The 19,559-nt window shown below is 37.9% G+C and overlaps 1 protein-coding gene across 2 annotated transcripts in view; it reads left to right on the top strand.

Annotated features, from left to right (window-relative positions):
• The window catches only part of HAPLN1 (hyaluronan and proteoglycan link protein 1), a 95,757-nt gene that overhangs the window by 63,986 nt on the left and 12,212 nt on the right, over positions 1-19,559 (top strand). For both annotated transcript variants that reach the window (XM_069962879.1, XM_069962880.1), the window contains one exon: positions 8,067-8,435. In XM_069962879.1, the coding sequence (XP_069818980.1) occupies positions 8,067-8,435 (369 nt within the window). The remainder of the gene's footprint in view (positions 1-8,066; positions 8,436-19,559) is intronic.

Here is a 19,559-nt window from a genome sequence, read left to right as displayed (position 1 = left end):
CCCAAAAAATTTTTCTTTCAAATCAACTGGTGCCATAAAGTGCCAGAGATTTGTAATTCACTTCTATTAAAAAATCTTAAGTCTTCCAGTACTTATTAGCTGCTGTATGTCCAGCAGGAAGTGGTGTTTTCTTTCCTGTCTGACCCAGTGCTCTCTGTTGCCTCCTCTGTCCATGTCAGGAACTGTCCAAAGCAGGAGCAAATCCCCATAGAAAACCCCTCCTGCTCTCCAGACTGGAAATAATACAACTTCCTGTTGGGCATACAGCAGCTAATAAGTACTGGAAGGCTTGAGATTTTTTAATAGAAGTAAATTACAAATCTCTGTCACTTCATGGCAGCAGTTGATTTGAAAGAAAAAAAATTTGGGTGGACTACCCCTTTAAGTACCGGCCGGGATGATCCGGGCAGAGACCAGCCGTTCCGTGAACGGCCGGTCTAATACGTATTGTGAACATAGGCTAAATCTGCACAGTGAATTTTAAAGTTAGAAAACTGTTATTTTTGCCATTTTTCTGTTAAATGTGGGTATTTCTCACAAGAAAATTTTACAGATATGTGCCAAGATTTACCACTAACCTAAAGTACATAAATAGACAATCTCAAAATTTCTTTGATAAATTAAAGCATCCCACAACTATAACTGCATAAAATGAGACAGGTCAGGTGTAAAAATTGTCCTTGCCCATTTTTTGGGCCGGTCCTGAACGGGATAAATAACAGCTCTACAGACCATAACCACCCTCTGCTTGATAAAATCATTGGCATGGACCATACTGGTGACTTTTAAAACCGCCTCTATTCCATGTGGATTTTAAAAGATTTTATTTTCAAGAGACATTGTCCATCACACTTATTACATTGCATTGTACCTGTACTTTATATATAACTGATTATCATTATCAGTCCTTTTTATTTGCCTTTATTGTTTGTTTGTTTGTTTGTTTTTTAATGCTGTGTAGTCTACAGATTCATGTTACGTCTTTCAGAAAAATGGAAGCACAAGAACATTGGAGAATTTTAAGTCACTTTCATTAGACTTTAATGCAGTAAACATGTTGGAACACAGTGTTATCGCATCCAGCTAATGTAGTGGCAATACAGCAAGTTACAGCTGTCTATTAATCCAATTTGCAAAGCTGTTGAAAGGTCATTGTAACACTCTAATGAGACAGTATATTTCTCAGATACTTTCTGAACAAACACTGTGGTCTGTTTCTATAGCTGGAATACAGTGTTCCAGTTGATTCATATGGCATTTGCACCCTTTGAATATAAATGGGACTTAAACCACTTTTATTAAGGAACGAATGACTTGTTATGGCGGCAAGTTTCTTTATAATGTCAGTGCTAATAACAGCTAGTTACAATTCCTATATCCCATCATAAATAGACATGTTAGAACTGGGGGAAAAATTTAATGATTCCATCAAAGTGCACACAGTTATAACAACATTATACTAGTACTATGCATTGACTTAATTTGGAATATGGCCAATGACTTACAAATTTCCTTGTACTACTTTGCTGGTTTATGTGCTGTCTTGCATTCTTATCACCGTCTGTGTTTTCACATTTGTCCTCAATGTCCCCAGTAAAGCATTGCACTAGGAGGACTGCGCTCATTCTCCATAACCTTCTCAAGGTCTTTTAATCATTCTTCAATCAGCTCCACTAACTTGTTGCCACTTCTGCTTTATGAACAAGGCAATTAGGGACACAGATGTTTAGATATTTACAAACCAGGGAAACAGTCCGTGACAAATGGGAGTGTATCAGAAGGGTTTACTTTTCTGCACCAAAATTTTTTTGTGATATTTTTTTCCCTCAATGTTAGGGAGCTGTGGTTAGATATGTTACATCTTTTTGTAAGAATAGAAATCTCTATTCTAGTTTATTAAGTTGATTAGAGGAAAAGACCTGTTAGCCAAGCAATGTTGGGTGGGAAGAAGCCATTGAGACCGCCCAGATGGCACTTCACCCTGTGTCTAGTTCCATTTTCTTTTTAAATTATGTTTTCCATTGCATGAAGCTGAGTTTGAGTAAAACATGACTGTCTGTAGCTCGGGCAGCAGGAATATCCAATTCCAATTAAAGCTGACCATTTACTTGTTTTGAATAGAGACCTGCTGCCAGATTTATCTGGTGGTTTATTAACTCTGTGAAAAAAAGGATCAGGCAATTTATCCCTAATATGCCCAATCCTTCTCTAACTCCCAATCATTCTCTAATGGTGCGTTTACACAGAGAGATTTATCTGACCAGTTTTGGAAGCCAAAGCCAGGAATGGATTTGAAAAAAGGTGAAATCTCAGTCTTTCCTTTATGGCCTGTTCTCTGTTTATAGTCTGTTCCTAGTTTTGTCTTCAAAAATCTGTCAGATAAATCTGTCTGTGTAAACGCGACATAACGCTTAATTCTTCTCTAAGGACCCTATTACACACAGCTTTATAATCTGCCAAATCAGGCAAATTTGGCAGATTATCGTAATATTGTGTAATAAAGACAATGATTAGCTGATGAAACCATTATCGGCTGATCGTTGTCCTTTATTCCAACCTAAAAATTATTGGCCACCAGGCACGCATCACTACGTGTAATAGCGATGTGCAGCCTTTGTGTAAAAAAACTCATAACGTTTATACTAACATCTCTGCATTCTTGGTGTTATCCTCGCCTCTGCCCGCTGTCCGCAACTACCAGTGGAACTTCAGAGGCGGTCTCTGAAGTAACAGGCTGCTCAGCCAATCACTGGCTGAGGTGGGACCACCATGGCCAGATATTGGCTGAGTGGCCTGTCACTTCCAAAACCAGTTCCACCAGCAGCTGCGGACAGCAGGCAGAAGTGAGCATAACACCGGGAACATGGACAAGTACAGTATGTATAAACATTATTATTTGACAGCAAAGAATGCATGGACATTGTGAATGATGATGTCCATGCAGTCCTTGCTGCACAATTATCAAGCTTTGTAATAGACTCAGTAAATGAGCCTATCTGACAGTCAGTCTTACTGAAATTCTCCCCACTCTGTGAAATAGAAGGACAGCCATAGAACCAGAAATGTGGGAGTTAATGTGCTGTGCGCAGATTACTCCCAGCTCATTCTTCTGATTCGTCCCAGTCTGAACACTCACACCACAACTGATCAAAATCTTTGATATGTCTCTCTAACTTACAGTATATTAAAAAAAAAAAAAAAAAAGACAGTTCCCATTTAAAGAGAAATGTTCAGCTGGGACATAGCCTGTATTAAATTTGTAGACCATAAAATTAAATGGGTATATTCATCTCGGATACTATCAGAATATCCACAGGGTATGCCATAAGTGTCCTCTAGATGCGGATCTTCAGATTGCCACTAGAGGTAATTGGGAAGCTGAGAACTGCTAAATCCAGCAATTTACGCAATTTGCATAGCTCTAATAGACTTTATCGGGAATTGCACAAACAGCGTAGTGCATCAGCTACACTTTCTGTAACTTTGGGAGTTATGCAAACAGTGTAACTCATTGAACTATACCGTTAAAGTTAATGGAAATTAGGCAAATTACGCCCAGAAGTTGTGGGCTTCTCAACCACCTCCACCTCAGGTAGATCTGAAGATACAGTAGGTGTGTCTCCCAGAGGTGGCACCCACATCTAGGCAACACATTAGTGTCTGAGATGAATATTCCCGTTTAACTTTATGGCCTACAAATTTTATACAGGCTCTACACTAAAAATAAATTCTAAAACTAAGATAATATAAACAAGATAGCTATTCCAATGGACCACAACAGACACACAGCTGGTAAACATCGTATTGCAGCAGATTTGGCTAAATGAATTAACACAGCATCAAATTCGCACTGCCAAATCTACTGCGGATCCGCAGCAGATCCACAGCAGATCCGCAGCAGATTTGATGGTGCGGATTTGATGCTGTGTTCATTCATTTAGCCTAATCTGCTACGATACTGTATGTGTGAAGCTACCCTAAGGCTATGTTCCGTATATTGGGGAAAGATAGCTGTGTCTATTGATAATGGTGGAGTCTAGTAATGATTTTTCCATGAATTAATATTTGGAGCATTCTCAGACATCCACTTTTTTACAATTTGTAATCTAGCAATGGAAAGCCATTTACTGAAATAAACTTTTTTTTTTTTCCTATTACATACAATACTGGAATCCTCCCCTAAAAATATAAGTCTTGGATCCAGAGGGATAATAATTTTCAGCGCAGCTTGAGTTTCTCTTACTATGCTTTCCCAGTAACCCCGCAATTCAGGGCGAGACCATAACATTTGTAACCAGCCTGCTGACTCTCTACCACATCTCATACATTGAGCTGTTTCTCTCTTCCTGATTTTGTGTTTTGTGCAAGAGGTGTGTGTGTGTGTGTGTGTGTGTGTGTATATATATATATATATATATATATATATATAATTTTATTTTTATTTTATTTTTTTATTTTATTTTTATTTTTTATTTTTTCCCCCCTCCCCAGCTCTGCCTGGTGGGGTGGTGGTGGGGGGGGGTGTATTATTGGAGAAAATAGAAGAAATGTTAGATGGTTTGTGGGGTTTTTTATGTGACCTTTTCTAGATAAAACAAAGATTATAAAAAATGATTATGATCCATATTAGCAGCCGTCATTATCAATTTACAGCTACCTTTCCCCAAAATACTGTAGGACGAAACATCCCATAGTGGGAACATATCCTTAGGTTATGTTAACACGCCGTCAAAAGCATTTAATGACAAATAACAGCCGTTATTTTATATTCCTATTCCTGTAGTTATATTATAAGAGACGTATTTTGTTGTTAAATAATGATCGGACAATAAAGGCATCATTTTGACAGTGTGTGAGCATAGCATTAAAATTTATTATTCAGACATTTATTATGTATGTGACATGTCTCTTCTTTTTACTTCCGTAAAATTTATGGAGGTGTACACCATGCACCAACGGAATAGGATTGCCTTGTGCTGTATCTGTACCCCATCTGTGCTTTACTGCACCTGTTCCTGGGAATCCTTGGCATTTTTTGGTATCCTACAGAAATGTGTAGGATTTTTGGCAAGTACAGTACAGATAAAGTATATATGATGTATAGATCGAGCGCAAGGATTCTGCATTGTGTGGGACCAGCTTAACAGTAATTACCCATGTAAATTCACCCCTCAATTTTATGGCATCAAAAGTAATTGAACAATTGGTGACTAGCTGATCAGTGAGATGTATATTATTCCCTCTTTACCTAAGCTGATAAAATTTCTATAACAGATTTAAAGTTGTAGAATTAATATTTGCAATCTGTTGCTGATAACTACTTCCTTGATTTAAAAAAAGGAAAAAAAAAAACCTACACTACAGATGAATGGATCAAGTGCACCCTGCAAGATGTAAATGCATCTGCATCAAAGTCATCAATTAAGAAAGTACTTCAATAAGTGAATCCCATGGAATTGCTACAAGATATAAAGCATCGGCAAGCCCATAAAAAAGAAAGACCAAAGTAGAGTAGCATTAAAAGTCCATATAACTCTGGTAAAACATCTGGACAGATGAGAAAAATATTGACTTAAATATTGACATGAATGATTAAAATTAGAGATGAGTGAATTTACAGTAGGAACAAAGCAAAAAGTTATAGATTGTAAGCCCTCGCGGGCAGGGTCCTCTTCTCCCATTAACCAATCTGCCATTTGCCTTCATGTAATGTGTTTTGATCTTATAATGTTCCTGCTTGTTACCCCTATCGCTTGTATAGCGCTCTGAAATTAAGGGTGCTTTATAAATAAACATTAGTAATAATAAAAATTTCCCAGGACTGGATCCAGTTTTTCCCAGCACCCGTGAAGGAGTGGTATGGAGCAGAGCAGGCTTCAGAGCCTGCAGCCTGATGAGCAGAATCCAGATAGAAATGAAGTTATTTGCTTTATTCCTACTGTAAATTCACCCATCTCTAATTAAAATAGGAAACCATGAGAAGGAACACCTGAATCCACGTTATCCATGTTTAAAAAAAAATAGTTTTAAAAATGCATTAAAGTAATAGTTCACAAAAAAATTCAAATCAACTGGTGCCAGAGAATCTGCTGTTTGTCCTGCAGAAAGTGGTAATTTTTCCAGTCTGGAGAGCAGGAGAGGTTTTCTATGGGCATTTGCTACTGCCCTGGAAAGGTCGTGACATGGACAGAGGTGGCAGCAGAGAGCACTGTGTCGGACTGGAAAGAATACACCACTTCCTGTATGGCATATAGCAGCTGATAACTTGCTGGAAGACTTGAGATTTTTTAATACAAGTAAATTACAAATCTCTGGCACTTTCTGGCACTAGAAGATTTGAAAGGAAAAAAAATATGATCTACCCCTTTAAGAAGCAACTTCACTGATCCTGTGCTTATCACCTGTTTAGGGTCTGGTAGGCACGCTATTCTCCCTTCTGGAGCGAACATCATGTGACCACTGAAGCCAGTCATCATCATCAGAGATCATGGCCATAGTCCTGGCATCATAGCTCCCATTAATGAGTGGTGATGCCAGGAGTATGGCCCATGACCTACTGTATGACGCTGCCAATTGGCTACAGCAGTCATAGGACGTTCATTTTAGAAGCAAAACCTGCGTGCTGACTGGAGCCTGAGGTATAGAGGACTAAATATTCCGCCACATGCCGTTTGCAGTATAGAGGAAAACGTCCTGCAAAATGAAACTCAAGACTTTTTGAAGCCATAAAAGTTATGTCTATAAATCCAAAGAAAAAAGTTCTTCCAAACATCACTCATTTTTGTTTGGCTGGTTGGCTATCTTAAGACTCCTTTCTGTGAAAGTCTATTATTGGAGATATAAAGCTGGTGCTATGGTAACATGGGCCACTTACTTTTTGCCTCTCAGGCCAACAATTCAAGCCCTTCACAGTGTTTCCTCTAAGAAATCTGAAAAAGAGGTCATTCTAATGAGATCTTCATCCTGAAGGGCTGCATGCACAGTCGTCTTTTTCCTTAACAAGTTTCTTTTTTTTTTTTTAAATTCAACTTTACAGATTTCTCTACTTAAAAGAATATTGTTATGGCCCTGCATCCTTTTTATGATTTTTAAGTCATCGATAAAAGGATAATAAAAAATGCTTAATGTATAAATGCAGGTTATGGGGGAGAAAACAGAAGCTGCATTTCAATGAAGCTCTGAATAATACAATTTCCATTGTGGTTGTCCTCTGAAAAGGTGACAGAACATACTGTATGTAAAACCTATAGCATTGTAAAAAACCATTTAAAGGTTTATTGAGACTTTTACATTTAAGAAAAAATTCAAAAGAGCTTCAATAATTTTCTCTGTATCCAATATACATTCCAAAATAAAACCAAAGTATATACCAATTACCCCAGTTCAGTGCGTGTACATTGCTTGTGCAAAGGGGCCCAAGGGCCATATTACACGGCCAGCTAGATCAGCGATAGCTACTGAGCCTACTTATGACTCAATTATCATTTAGCAAGGGCTTTGCAAACATTTTTAGCGATGTCCGTGCAGCCCTTGCTTTTTACATGAAAAATAATAAAGTTTATACTTACCTATTCTCCCCTGTTGCCCTGCAGCCTGTGTTCCCCAATCACCGCCGACACTTCTGGTTCGCTCTCTTCAGTGAGAGGTTGATCAGCCATTCACTGGCCGAGACGAGACAGCACCACAGCCATTGATTGACTGAGCGGCCTGTTACTGAAGAGACTGAGCCAGAAGCATCAGCGGTGAGTGAGGAACATGAGCAAAAGGCTGAAGGACAATGGACAATGCAGGCCGAGTATAAACTTTATTATTTTTACACTGTCATTAGCCACATACCACAACACATAGCAATGAACAACCGGCGGCTGATGATTTTTAAGCAAGTTTAAATGAAAACAATCAGCCTATGATCGGCTCTTCAGCTGATCATTGTCTTCATTGTCATAATCTGCCAAATCAGCTTGATTCAGCAGATGATCAGTCTGTGTAATAGGGCCTTTAGGGAAGAAGGATAAGAAGACATTTTTTATGGTTTACTTTTCTAACCAAATTTCTTTATCTTTCAGAGAATGGTCCTAGTCTTTTTGTGGAGGTGGAACAAACAAAAGTTATTTCCTATCGAGGTGGTAACGCAACATTGCCATGCAAGTTTTTACATGACTCAGTGACTGCTGTATCACGCTCTCACAAAATCCGCATCAAGTGGACCAAACTGACTTCCGATTACCTCAAGGAGGTGGATGTTTTTGTTTCAATGGGACATCACAAGAGGGTTTATGGCAGCTACCAAGGAAGAGTTTACCTACAAGGAGCAAGCGACAATGATGCTTCACTTGTGATTACTGACATAACACTGGAAGACTATGGCAGATACAAATGTGAAGTCATTGAAGGACTGGAGGATGATACCGCTGTTGTGTCATTGGACTTACAAGGTACATTCATTCATTATCGCTTAAAGCTATTTTAAGAATCGGTAGAGCTCTTTAATATAAACAATTTTCTTACCTATATTTTCCTCAAAAAAGGTTTTACAGATTCTATATTTATCAAGTTATTATATCAGTTTCATCTTCATACTTTTTTGTTAGCCAAATTTGGACTGACTTACTAGGGAGCATCATATTATTTTTATGGATCCACGGGGAGGGGTGAATTGTTCTTTAGATTGGAACCAAAACTCTATAGCCCAGCTGGGCAGATTCTGCCAGTAAGTCTACCTTTAAAACTGGAGGGGACCCTATTCACTTTTATAGACATGCTGTATGGCCTAACACAAAAGCAAATCTGGCAGTGTTACTGTCAAAGGTGTAGTCCAAATATACCACTTGAAAAGTGTCACCAAAATGAAACTTTAGAGTTCATTCACACTTGAATCCTTACCAATATAGTTTTGGACATTCCATTTTTGTACTTTCAACCATATCCTTATTTAAAAGCTTATAATAATGTGCTCAAATGTGGCACACCCTTATCGTACCCTTGCCTTTCCCTCAACAGCCTTATCAATATGCAGAAGGTGGGTGGGGGAGTCAGAGCTTTGCTGTGAATGGACTGATCCCATCTTATCTATATACTGGTGTCCCCTTTCAATCTTGTCTGTGATAATTGCAAGGTAAATGCTAAAAAGTCATCTCTACAAAGCAGAATGTGTCAGCTTATTATTTGGTATAGTGGCCAGAATTAAAACTGTAAGATTTGAGGAATATTTTATCATTTAGAAAGTGAAATGAAAAATAAATATCACAAAAAAAAATCATAAATACTGTATATTTTTAATCTAAAAGCTTGATTTGGGGTAGCAATGGGTAATTTTCTGATGATACTTTCCCTTTAAGGCTGGCCCTGAATGACTCTTGCTAATAATGCAAACCTAAGATTCCTCATTAGTGTGGACATGATCTGGGAAGGATCCTATGATGTTTAAGGAGAATATTCCTAGTTGCCAGGAATTCTGCACTAACTACTACGATGGTATAGCTACTGTGTGATCTTCAGGTCTCTGCATGTTAAACATAATGGCCAAATTATCATCTTATGTGGCAAAGTATTACTTGTGTTTCTTAAGAATCCATAATAAAGCAAGTTTTTTGTAGTTAGCTCATTTAGATTTACAAATTAATATTTGTTGGGTAGCAAGCAACCCAAAAGCTTGTTGTGTCAGGCTGACCTCTAAAGATGTTTGCAAACCTGTATTAGCTACTTGTCCCCTGCTGGCAATTATCATGTTCTATTATGTGCATAGCCTCATGGTTCATAATAATAGCAGAGAAGGCATTGAAATCCTGCAAAGTTTTTACAAAGGACTAGAAAGACATAAATGTTCAATTTAATGATACAACTATACTTACTAATAGATTTTTTTTTTTAATACAGCCCTAATTACAGCTGTAGAGCAGCATAGATATCGAACACCGGAATCTCATTATAAAACAAACTCTCCATTCGGTTCTTTTACTGACAAAGATTCATATTTTTTTTTTTTTGAGGGGTGGGGGACTTAGTTTCTTCATGGGAACAATACTACAAATGGGGCACATAAATAGTCGCCATTCATATATATATAGCTATTTATATATATATATATATATATATATATATATATATATAGCTATTTTTGAATTCATCTATATACATATTCTAAGTGAATACAATGCGAAGGCAAATGCATACAGCTAATGTTTGATGCGATTGCTGGACCCATAGCTTCCCCTGCACATAAATACAGAAATGTCTCTATGTTTATGCCCATGCACAAGCAGAGCGTGCCATGGAGTCAGCCGTTCATCACATGACAGCAACCTCTATCTCTGCTGCCACAACTGTTTAGACAAACCCCCACCCTATGGCATCAATTCCATCTTAGCAAATGCCATAACTTTTTATTTCTTTGACAGCTGAGAGCCATTTACTAGAAACCGGTCAACATCACTAAATCTATGGCTATAAACAAGACTCTAAAAGAATCACATACATATCCTAAAAGTATAGACTGTGAGCCAGGGATTTTATGTAGCCTAATATTAGCAGCCCACCCAGCTACTAGAAATCCTCATTTACACATCCGCTTTATTTGTTTAGTTAACTTGCACATGACAGGTGTTCTTGAGAGAGTCCATATTAAAACTGACACCTGGTAACTTGGGCTCATCTGCTCTTACATATCGAAAGGCTTAAAAATAATATGCAAAGAAAGATGTGAGCTGTGGAATGGGGATAGAAGAGCTTATTATTTCACCATCTGAAATCCCACAGGAAGCATTGTACCTTGCAAAATACTAAGATTACAATGACTGCTCACAGTTGAGGACCCTTTATTATATGTCCATCCCTGTACTTAATTGTAGTTCAGTATCACAAAAGTTATTGCATATTAGTCTCCGTAGAGAGGTGATAAATGCATAGAATAGGGCTCACCTGTCCATCAGTATCCATAGACATGTACACTAGGGTGTTTCATTTTCTTGGGGTTCGGGTAGTGTGTCACTCCACAGCAAAGGTAGGATGAAAGTATTCGCCATATGGCCTCCATATTCAAACCGGACCATTCAAGCCTTGCTTTATCACTAAAGACTACGTGGTTACAGTCCATAGGAGTCCAGTTTTCTTGTTCATGATACCACTGCAGAACAATAACTTTATAATATTAATTCTTTGTAAAAGTGGAGAAAAAGAAGCCTGAATGTAAGGCTAGATATGTGTCAAATGTTCTGTGGTTCCCATATTAGAAAGTCACAATCTACATGCAATCACATTCACAAAGTACTGCAATCCATATAAACTATAAACTATAAAGTGCTGGCAAACTTTGTATTGTAATAAGACCTCAAGGCAATGAGAGGGAGAGTCACAATCACCCTACTGCGTTTCTCTCTTTTCAGATGTATTTCCAATATGTTAAGTAGAGAGGAGAATTCTTAATTATTTCATTTAAAGTAAATGTCCACCTTTTAGTACCATGTCATTTTTAAGAGTGACATTATGTGCTGACTACTTACATGCATTTTATAGGGGTGAGAGTGTTTTTATAATACAGATCTTCAAATCCCTTTCATAGCCATTGATTGAAATAATAAAGTTCTGGCAGCCACCACTATCGGGACTTTAGTGCATATTTATTCTTCATTGAGCTCTTTTTTACAAGCTTCTAAATTATACTCAATTCTAAATTATTGGCTCAGTGGGAGCCTATGAATATGTGGTGGGTGCTTCCCTGCTGCATACAACAAGCATACACTCCATATGAATGTAGAACTAGCCTAATATGTCACTGGTGGTAGTTGTAGTCATATACAATTGTATTATTAAAAGGGAAACTAATGGTGTGTTTACACAGAGAGATTTATCTGACCAATTTTGTAAGCCAAAGCCAGGAATGGATTTGAAATGAGGAGAAATCTCAATCTTTCCTTCATGGCCTGTTCTCTTTTTATAGTCTGTCCCTGGTTTTGGTTTAAAAAATCTGTCAGATAAATCTGTCTGTGTAAACGCAGCATTAGAGTAGGTTTATACTTATGAACCTGCTGGTGTACCTGGAGGCATTCTAATGCTGATTATAAAGATAAATGTTTCTTGCTGATCCATTGCACGTTTTTTCCCCCCAAATAATAAAAATCCACAAATGAGGTGCACCAAGGGATCTAATCTACATATTATATGGATCGGCCAGAATGGATATCTTTGCAATCAGCATCAAGACTTCTCCAGATGCATTCCAGCAGGTTCAAATGTATAAACCTGCTCTTAGTTTTCCTTTAATTAGTTTCCCTTTAAAACAAGGCCTTAGAAGAAAGGTGCTGCAAACCCTATGTAGATACTTTATGACATTAAAGTGGTTAAAAAAAATAACATCTATAACCTATCCATAAGATAAATCATACATTTTATTATTACTGGGTCCCCCATGCACTAATCATCAGAATAGTCCAGAGGCCCACTTTCCATCTCATTGTAAGGAGTAGTTTAAATTGAACAGAAATCATGCATTAGCCCTGCAGCTCTATTTCTTTTCAATGAGCTAATTGGGAAAAAATCTATAATATAGTAAAAAAAAATATCTGGACAAAAAACAACAACATTCATATAATGTTGTGCTCAAAAGTTTACATACCCTAGCAGAGTGATAACACAAAAACTTTTTTTTATCTACTCATGGTTAGAGATGATCGAACAGGGCCAAAGTTCAGGTTTGTACAAACCTGAACCATCGTCATTTGACTACCGCTGCCTTCCCGTTCCATCGGGAAGGTGGAGACAACTCGAGTACCGCCTGGAAAACAGGGATACAGACTATTACCTATGTCTTTCTAAATCATAATGACAACTAAAAACATCCAAATGACCCTGAAGTTTACAACCTTCAGTTCTTCATACCGTGTATTGCCCCCTCTAACATCATTGACATCTTCAAGTCTTCTGCGGTAGTTGTGGATGAGGCTCTTTATTTTCTCAGATGATAAAGCTGCTCATTCTTCTTTGCAAAAAGCCTTCAGTTCCTGTAAATTTCTCGACTGTCTTGCGTGAACTGTGTGCTTTAGATCTCCCCCAAGTGTCTAAATGATGTTAAGGTCAGGTTTTTACAGAGCCCTTGATTTTATGTGTTAATCACAGTTTGAACACTGCTGACTGCCATTATTAATTCCTTGGCTATCAGAACAAAGTGAAGGTTCTGGAGTGGCCATCTCATTCTAATGACCTCAATATTATTGAGCCACTCTGGGGAGATCTTAAGCAAGACAGCCCAGGAATTACAGGAACAGGAGAATTTTTGCCAAGTAGAATGGGCAGCTTTACCATCTGAGAAACTAAAGAGCCTCATCCACAACTACCACAAAAGCCTTCAAGCTGTCACTGATATTAGAGGGGGCAACACACAGTACAGTATTAAGAACTGGGGTATGTAAACTTTTGATCGGGTCATTTGAATGTTTTTGGTTGTCATTCTGATTTAAAAATAGAAAACATAGTAGTTTGATAATAAATGGATTCACCCAACCAATAAGCATGAGTGGGAAAAGTTTTTGTGTTATCACTCATCGCTGATGTATGTAAACTTTTGAGCACAACTGTACATACAAAAAAAAATAGAGGTGCGGCCCCTAAACTTAAGAATTTCATTACATTTGTATATGCACTTCATTACACTTGCATACTGGGAACTTTTCATGAGCAAAACACATGTTGCTGCGCTGTTACATGCGGCTATCCACAGCTATTAGCAAAGTCAGTAAGAACGTCGTTATGCATTGGTTCTTTGGGTAGTATTTGTTGTTTTTCTGCTTTAGACTTTTACATTTGGTGACTTTTGTCATTGGATGTCTGAGTTCAATATTAGTTTCCATTGGCCTCATAGAAGAGGTGCCCTAGAGAAAAAAAAAAAACATTGTTATTAAATCATTAGGTTTCAGAAAGTTAAACAGATTTCTAAGTTACTTCAATAAAAAAAAAAAAAAAACTCAAGCCTTCTAATCCTTATCAGCTACTGTTTGCCTTGCGGGAAGTACAGTTTACTTTCCAGTCTGACACAGTCCTCTTTGTTGCCACCTCTATCTACAGTATGTCAAGAACTTCTAGAGCAATAGTAAATACCCATACAAAACCTCTCCTGAAATAATTTACAAATGACACCAATGGATTTAAAAAGAAATAAATGTTTCTTCTTAGATTTCCCATGTAGTAGCAAAGGACTTGGGACCTGTTTAGCAATATGTAAAAAAATAAATAAATTAGAAAACATTGTTTAAGGGTGAATTTTTACTTTAAAGCAACTCAACCAAAATAGCAGCATTTAGTGTTGAGTTTAACCCCTTCAAGAGCAAGCCCATGGATGCACGGATGTCCGGGTCAAATTAATGTTCCTCCCCACCTTCTAAGAGCCATAGCGCTTTTATTTTTCCACCTACAGGGCTGGCTGAGGCGTCATTTTTTGCACCATGATCTCTAGTTTTTATTGATATCATATTGGTGCAACAGAAAATTTTAATCACTTTTTATAAAAAAAATTTAATATATAATTTTAAAAAATCATCAATCTTAGTGTTTCTTTTTTTTATTCGTTTATGCTGTTCACCGTGCGTGAACAATAATGTTATATTTTAATAGATCGGCCAATTCCACACGCTACAATATACAATATCTTTATTCATTTATTTTTAAGTATTTTTAGTTGTATAAAAGTTTTATAATGAACAAAGGGGTATTTTAAACTTTTTGGGGGTTATAAGTTTTTTTTTTTTTAAATGGCATAGCATAGATCAGTGTTATTGGTGATCTATCCATAGACTCTATCCATAGATGGCCGATCCGAGAGGGCAGAGATAATTGGGTTACCCCCGCCCATCTGTACAAGCAATCAGGACCAATCCCAATCACTCAGTGACAGGAGCTTGTCCTGTCACTGAGTACCTTAAAAGCTGCGATCACTATAAATCATGAAGTTTAAGGGGTTAATGAGAGGCAGCTGTGGGATCGCAGCTGCCTCTCATTATCCTCAGCTCCTGGTACACTGATGTGTGCGGACCGCTCTCACTGCAGTGGTTCCGCACACACCAAACCCCTACAGTGTCAGGAATGTATTTATTCATTCCTACTCCACGGGGTATGTACAGTAGGAACTTATACCTACATATTACTGACTTAAAGGGGTTAAAACAATCTGCTGTATAGTTGTACATGACCTATACTAAACTGTTGATATATTATCATGTGACTCAATCTCAATAGTTTCACAGTTAGTAAATTATTCAGAAAAAGAAGGGACTGTTGAAGCAAATTGAGTATAGCCATTTATCAACAGTTAACTGGAAAATAATAGGGGAATCAGGGACAGACCATTATCTCAAACTTGCAGAGGGTCACTATGAAACAAATAACATTAGTCATGTAAAAAAAAAAAAAAGCTTAGTAAATACATGGTTAAGTGTCCTTAAAATGCAACATTCCCATGACAGTGATGTTAGATGGTAAATTGCTGTATATACGCGAGGCTGATGTTCACGCTGATTAAAATGTTTTAATTTAACTGGTTCACAGTTTATCATTAAATTGCTATTCTTTCTAGCAGCTAAGTGTGCCTCCAATTTATAAGTGTGTCATGCTCATCTTGCTTTATCTCCCTATTTAGAGATTATCAAACAATTCTCTGGGTATAGTTAAGCAATTATATTTCAAGTCAATGTAATATGACCATTGCTACTAAACTAGATGTCTTTTTGCCTACTGAGACCTTGTACTTGTGAATTGTCAAGAGTTGCTAAAATAGACCCCCTCCTATGGTGGATTCAAATTGTATAAAATAAATTTTTCCCATTGTGGCCTCTTCAGGGGGTATACGTGGCAAGCCATAACCTCTGCTGTCAGTACCAGCATGGATTTTTTTTAGAACCAAAATGATTCAATGATTTGTTGATTATTGTAGCAACATGTAGGAATAAGCAAATCAGTTCAAAACTAATCAGATTTATTTCAAATTTTACAGGGAAAAAAATGATTAATGGGAATAGAAATTTTGATAATTATGATTCACTTAAGATGACTTGCCTGCTGCTTCTCAGTTCACATTCACTGGGCCAGTTACAAAACTAAAATGTGTACCACTAGGGGAGAAGCAGTACACTGTAGAGCGAAACCTAACTTTGCCTTTGTATGTAAAAAAAAAAAAAAAAAAAAAAAAAAAAGGGGGGGGGGAGGAACGTTTTTCATAAATCTCTACTGGCTTCCATTTAAGGCTATGTTCACCCAACGTGAACACGGAACGGCCGGTCTCAGCCCGGATCATCCCGGCCGGTACTTAAGTACCGGACGGGTGATCTTTCTGGCCGCGGAGCTCTGATGCGGGCGTATCAGCGCGCGCCCGCATCAGAGCTTCCCATAGCCCACAGTGAAGCAAGTGGCTGGAGCCGCTTGCTTTACTGTGTGAACTGACAAGTCTTTCTGCGGCCGGAATTCACTGAATTCCTGCTGCAGAAAACTGACATGGGATCCCGGCTGGAGCGCATACGATGTGTGTACGCTTTCGGCTGGGATCCCATTGAAAACAAGGCTATGTTCCACCCCTCAAAACTCTGCGGCGAGAACTACGGCCATAGTTTTACGTAGTGTGAACATAGCCTAATAATGTATTCCTGGGACAATGAGGCAACTGTTGGAATTTATACAGTGTCTACTCAGTGGACTACTCAAAGTCAGACCTAGCCTACGTTTATACCATCTATTGGTAAGCCTTATTTGCACCAGAACTGTGCACAAAAATTTTGGAACAATTTTTTGAACCACTAACTGAAATCAAGCCCCTTTATGTCCAAGCCCTGATCCCTTATAGGGTGTAGTAAAAAAAAGTTTTTTAAATCGCGGGCAGGGTCCTTTTCCCCCATGTACCAGTCTGCCATTTGCCTTCATGTAATGTGTTTTGATCTTGTACCGTTCTTGTTTGTTACCCCCTTGAATTCTGACAGCCTTAAAATGAGTCACTAGTGCAACCAGGTGGTGGGGAAACCAAATCATATGCTTGATAAAATAGAACGGGTCCAAAGACGGGCTACAAAAATGGTAGAGGGTGTCAGACATAAGCCATATCAGTAAAAATTTAAGGATTTATAAGTGTATCATGCTCATCTTGCTTTATCTCCCTATTTAGAGATTATCAAACTATTCTCTGGGTATAGTTAAGCAATTATATTTCAAGTAAATGTAATATGACCATTGCTACTAAACTAGGGGGGGACATGATTGAAACCTTTAAATATGTTAACCCTTTGAGGACCAAGCCAAAAATGACTCAGTGGACCGCGCAAATTTTCCTTTTTGTGTTTTCGTTTTTTCTTCCTCCCCTTCTAAGAGCTCTAGCACTTTCTATCTACAGCGACATGTGAGGGCTTGTTTTTTACAGCAGTAGTTGTACTTTGTAATGGCATCTATCACTCTACGATAACATGTATGATGGAACCCCAAAAATATTATTTATGAAGATATAAATTGATGAAAATGTAAAAAACAATGCAATATGGTAACTTTTGGGGGGTTCCTGTGTCTACGCAATGCACTATATGGTAAAAGCATCATGATGCCATTATTCTATAGGTCAGTTTGACCACAACCATATGTAGGTTTACACAGATTCTTTAATGTTATATATTTTTTTATTAAATCTTTTTTTTTTTTGCAATTAATTATTAATAGAGTCGCTGTTGTGACGCTTATAACAGTTTTAGTTTTTCACATACGGGGGTTTTTGGGGTGTAATTTTTTGCGCCATGATCTTTAGTTTTTATAAATACCATATTTGTGTAGCTCAGACGTTTTGATCACTTTTTAATACATTTTTAAATATATAAAGTAAAAACAAATCGTTAATCCTGGCGCTTTTTTCCCTCTTTTCGTTTATGCCGTTTGCCGTTCGTTATGACAATTGTTATATTTTAATAGATTGGACAATTATGCACACTACAGTATATAATATGTTTATTTATTTTTATATGTTTTATTTATATAATGGGAAAGGGGGTTATTTTAACTTTTATTGGGGGAGGGGCTTTGGGGTATTTATAAAAACATTTTTTACTTTTTTTTTTTTTTTTTTACACATTTTAAGTCCCCCTGGGGGACTTTTACTTGCAATTATTAGATTTCAGACACTGTACAATTTTAGGAAGGTAAGAGACCTCCGGCGGTCCGATACAGCAATCGGGACCTCCGCAGTCACACTGCGGGGGTCCCGATCGGTAAGTGACAGGGCACTCCCCCTGTCACTTACACTTAAATGCCGATCACGGCGTTTAAGGAATTAATGACATGCTGCAGTGAGATCGCTGCTGCCTGTCATTAACGGTGAAGTAATAATGAATAAAGCCAGCTTACCCTTTCCACTGCGCCTCCTAGCTTGGGCTCTCACTCCAACAGGTGCCACTGAATACTTGCGATAAATCACTGAGTCCAGCTTCCAGCAAAGTGGTTGCAAATAGATTTATTCAAGACCTCCGTCCCTGTACACACACTGCAGCATGCCCCCAACAAGACTCCTACGCGTTTCAGCTGCGGATCGCAGCCTTAATCATGGCTAGACTTCATGGGGTGAAGCTGCACTAAATAGCTGCTGGGTGGTGGTGCACGTCATCAGTCCCGAGCGTCGCTCCGCCGATGACGATTGCATTCACCACCTGCAGACTAATGAATGAGATCACCCGTATAGTGAAAAACTGTGTAGTTAATAACATCAAACTTCATAAAAACAACACAAAAGGTTACTGTTAATTCCCACTGTAACATATACAATCATGATTAAACATCAACATGGGGATAGTCACACCAATAAATGTTTTGTGACCTGTAAATCTAGGAGACAGTTTATGCGGAATGTGCGGAATAGGCTGGAAATAACGCAGATAGATGGTATCCTCAGCTCTAAGCTGCATATCCATATTAATAATATATTAATAGTTCTTTTTTCAAATTCATGCCTTGCGGGTAGCACGTGTCTAGGCAGAACATCCAGAAAGCTTCTTTGTCTCTCAATAACCTCTGAGTGTCTCCTCCCCTGACAGAGGTGTATACTTTTTCTATGGCAAAGATACGGAAGTACTTTGTGGAACCCTGGTGTTCATCAATAAATGTCTTGATGCTCTAGATAAAGTTCTATTACCCGGCTGTTCAATTTCATTTAAGTGTTCACATGCACGCGTTTATCACCTATCGTCTTGGCTCTCCTAGACACCACACTTATTCCATCTGATGATATTGTGTCTGTTACAGGGTCTTGCCTGAGAATCGGTAGGTATGTATTCACAATCTTTTTTATCTGAGAAAATTGTGGGCTGAATCTGGTAACCATTGTTAATTTTTGTGTCTGAGTTTTGTGTGTTTTTGTTGGTTAGTAACTCATTTCTGTTTCTTATGTTCACTTTCCGCTCTGCTCTTTCCACCATCCATTTCTTATAACCTCGTTGCATTAGACGTTGTGTACATGTTTGTTTTTCTTTGAGGTATGTCTGTTCCTGACTGCAATTTCTCTTCATACGCAGTAATTCACCAACTGGTATAGATTTGATGGTATGTGAAGGGTGACT

The sequence above is a fragment of the Dendropsophus ebraccatus genome, chromosome 3 (assembly GCF_027789765.1).
Source record: "Dendropsophus ebraccatus isolate aDenEbr1 chromosome 3, aDenEbr1.pat, whole genome shotgun sequence".
Taxonomy (NCBI): Eukaryota; Metazoa; Chordata; class Amphibia; order Anura; family Hylidae; genus Dendropsophus; species Dendropsophus ebraccatus.
This window is presented reverse-complemented; position numbering and strand designations above follow the sequence as displayed.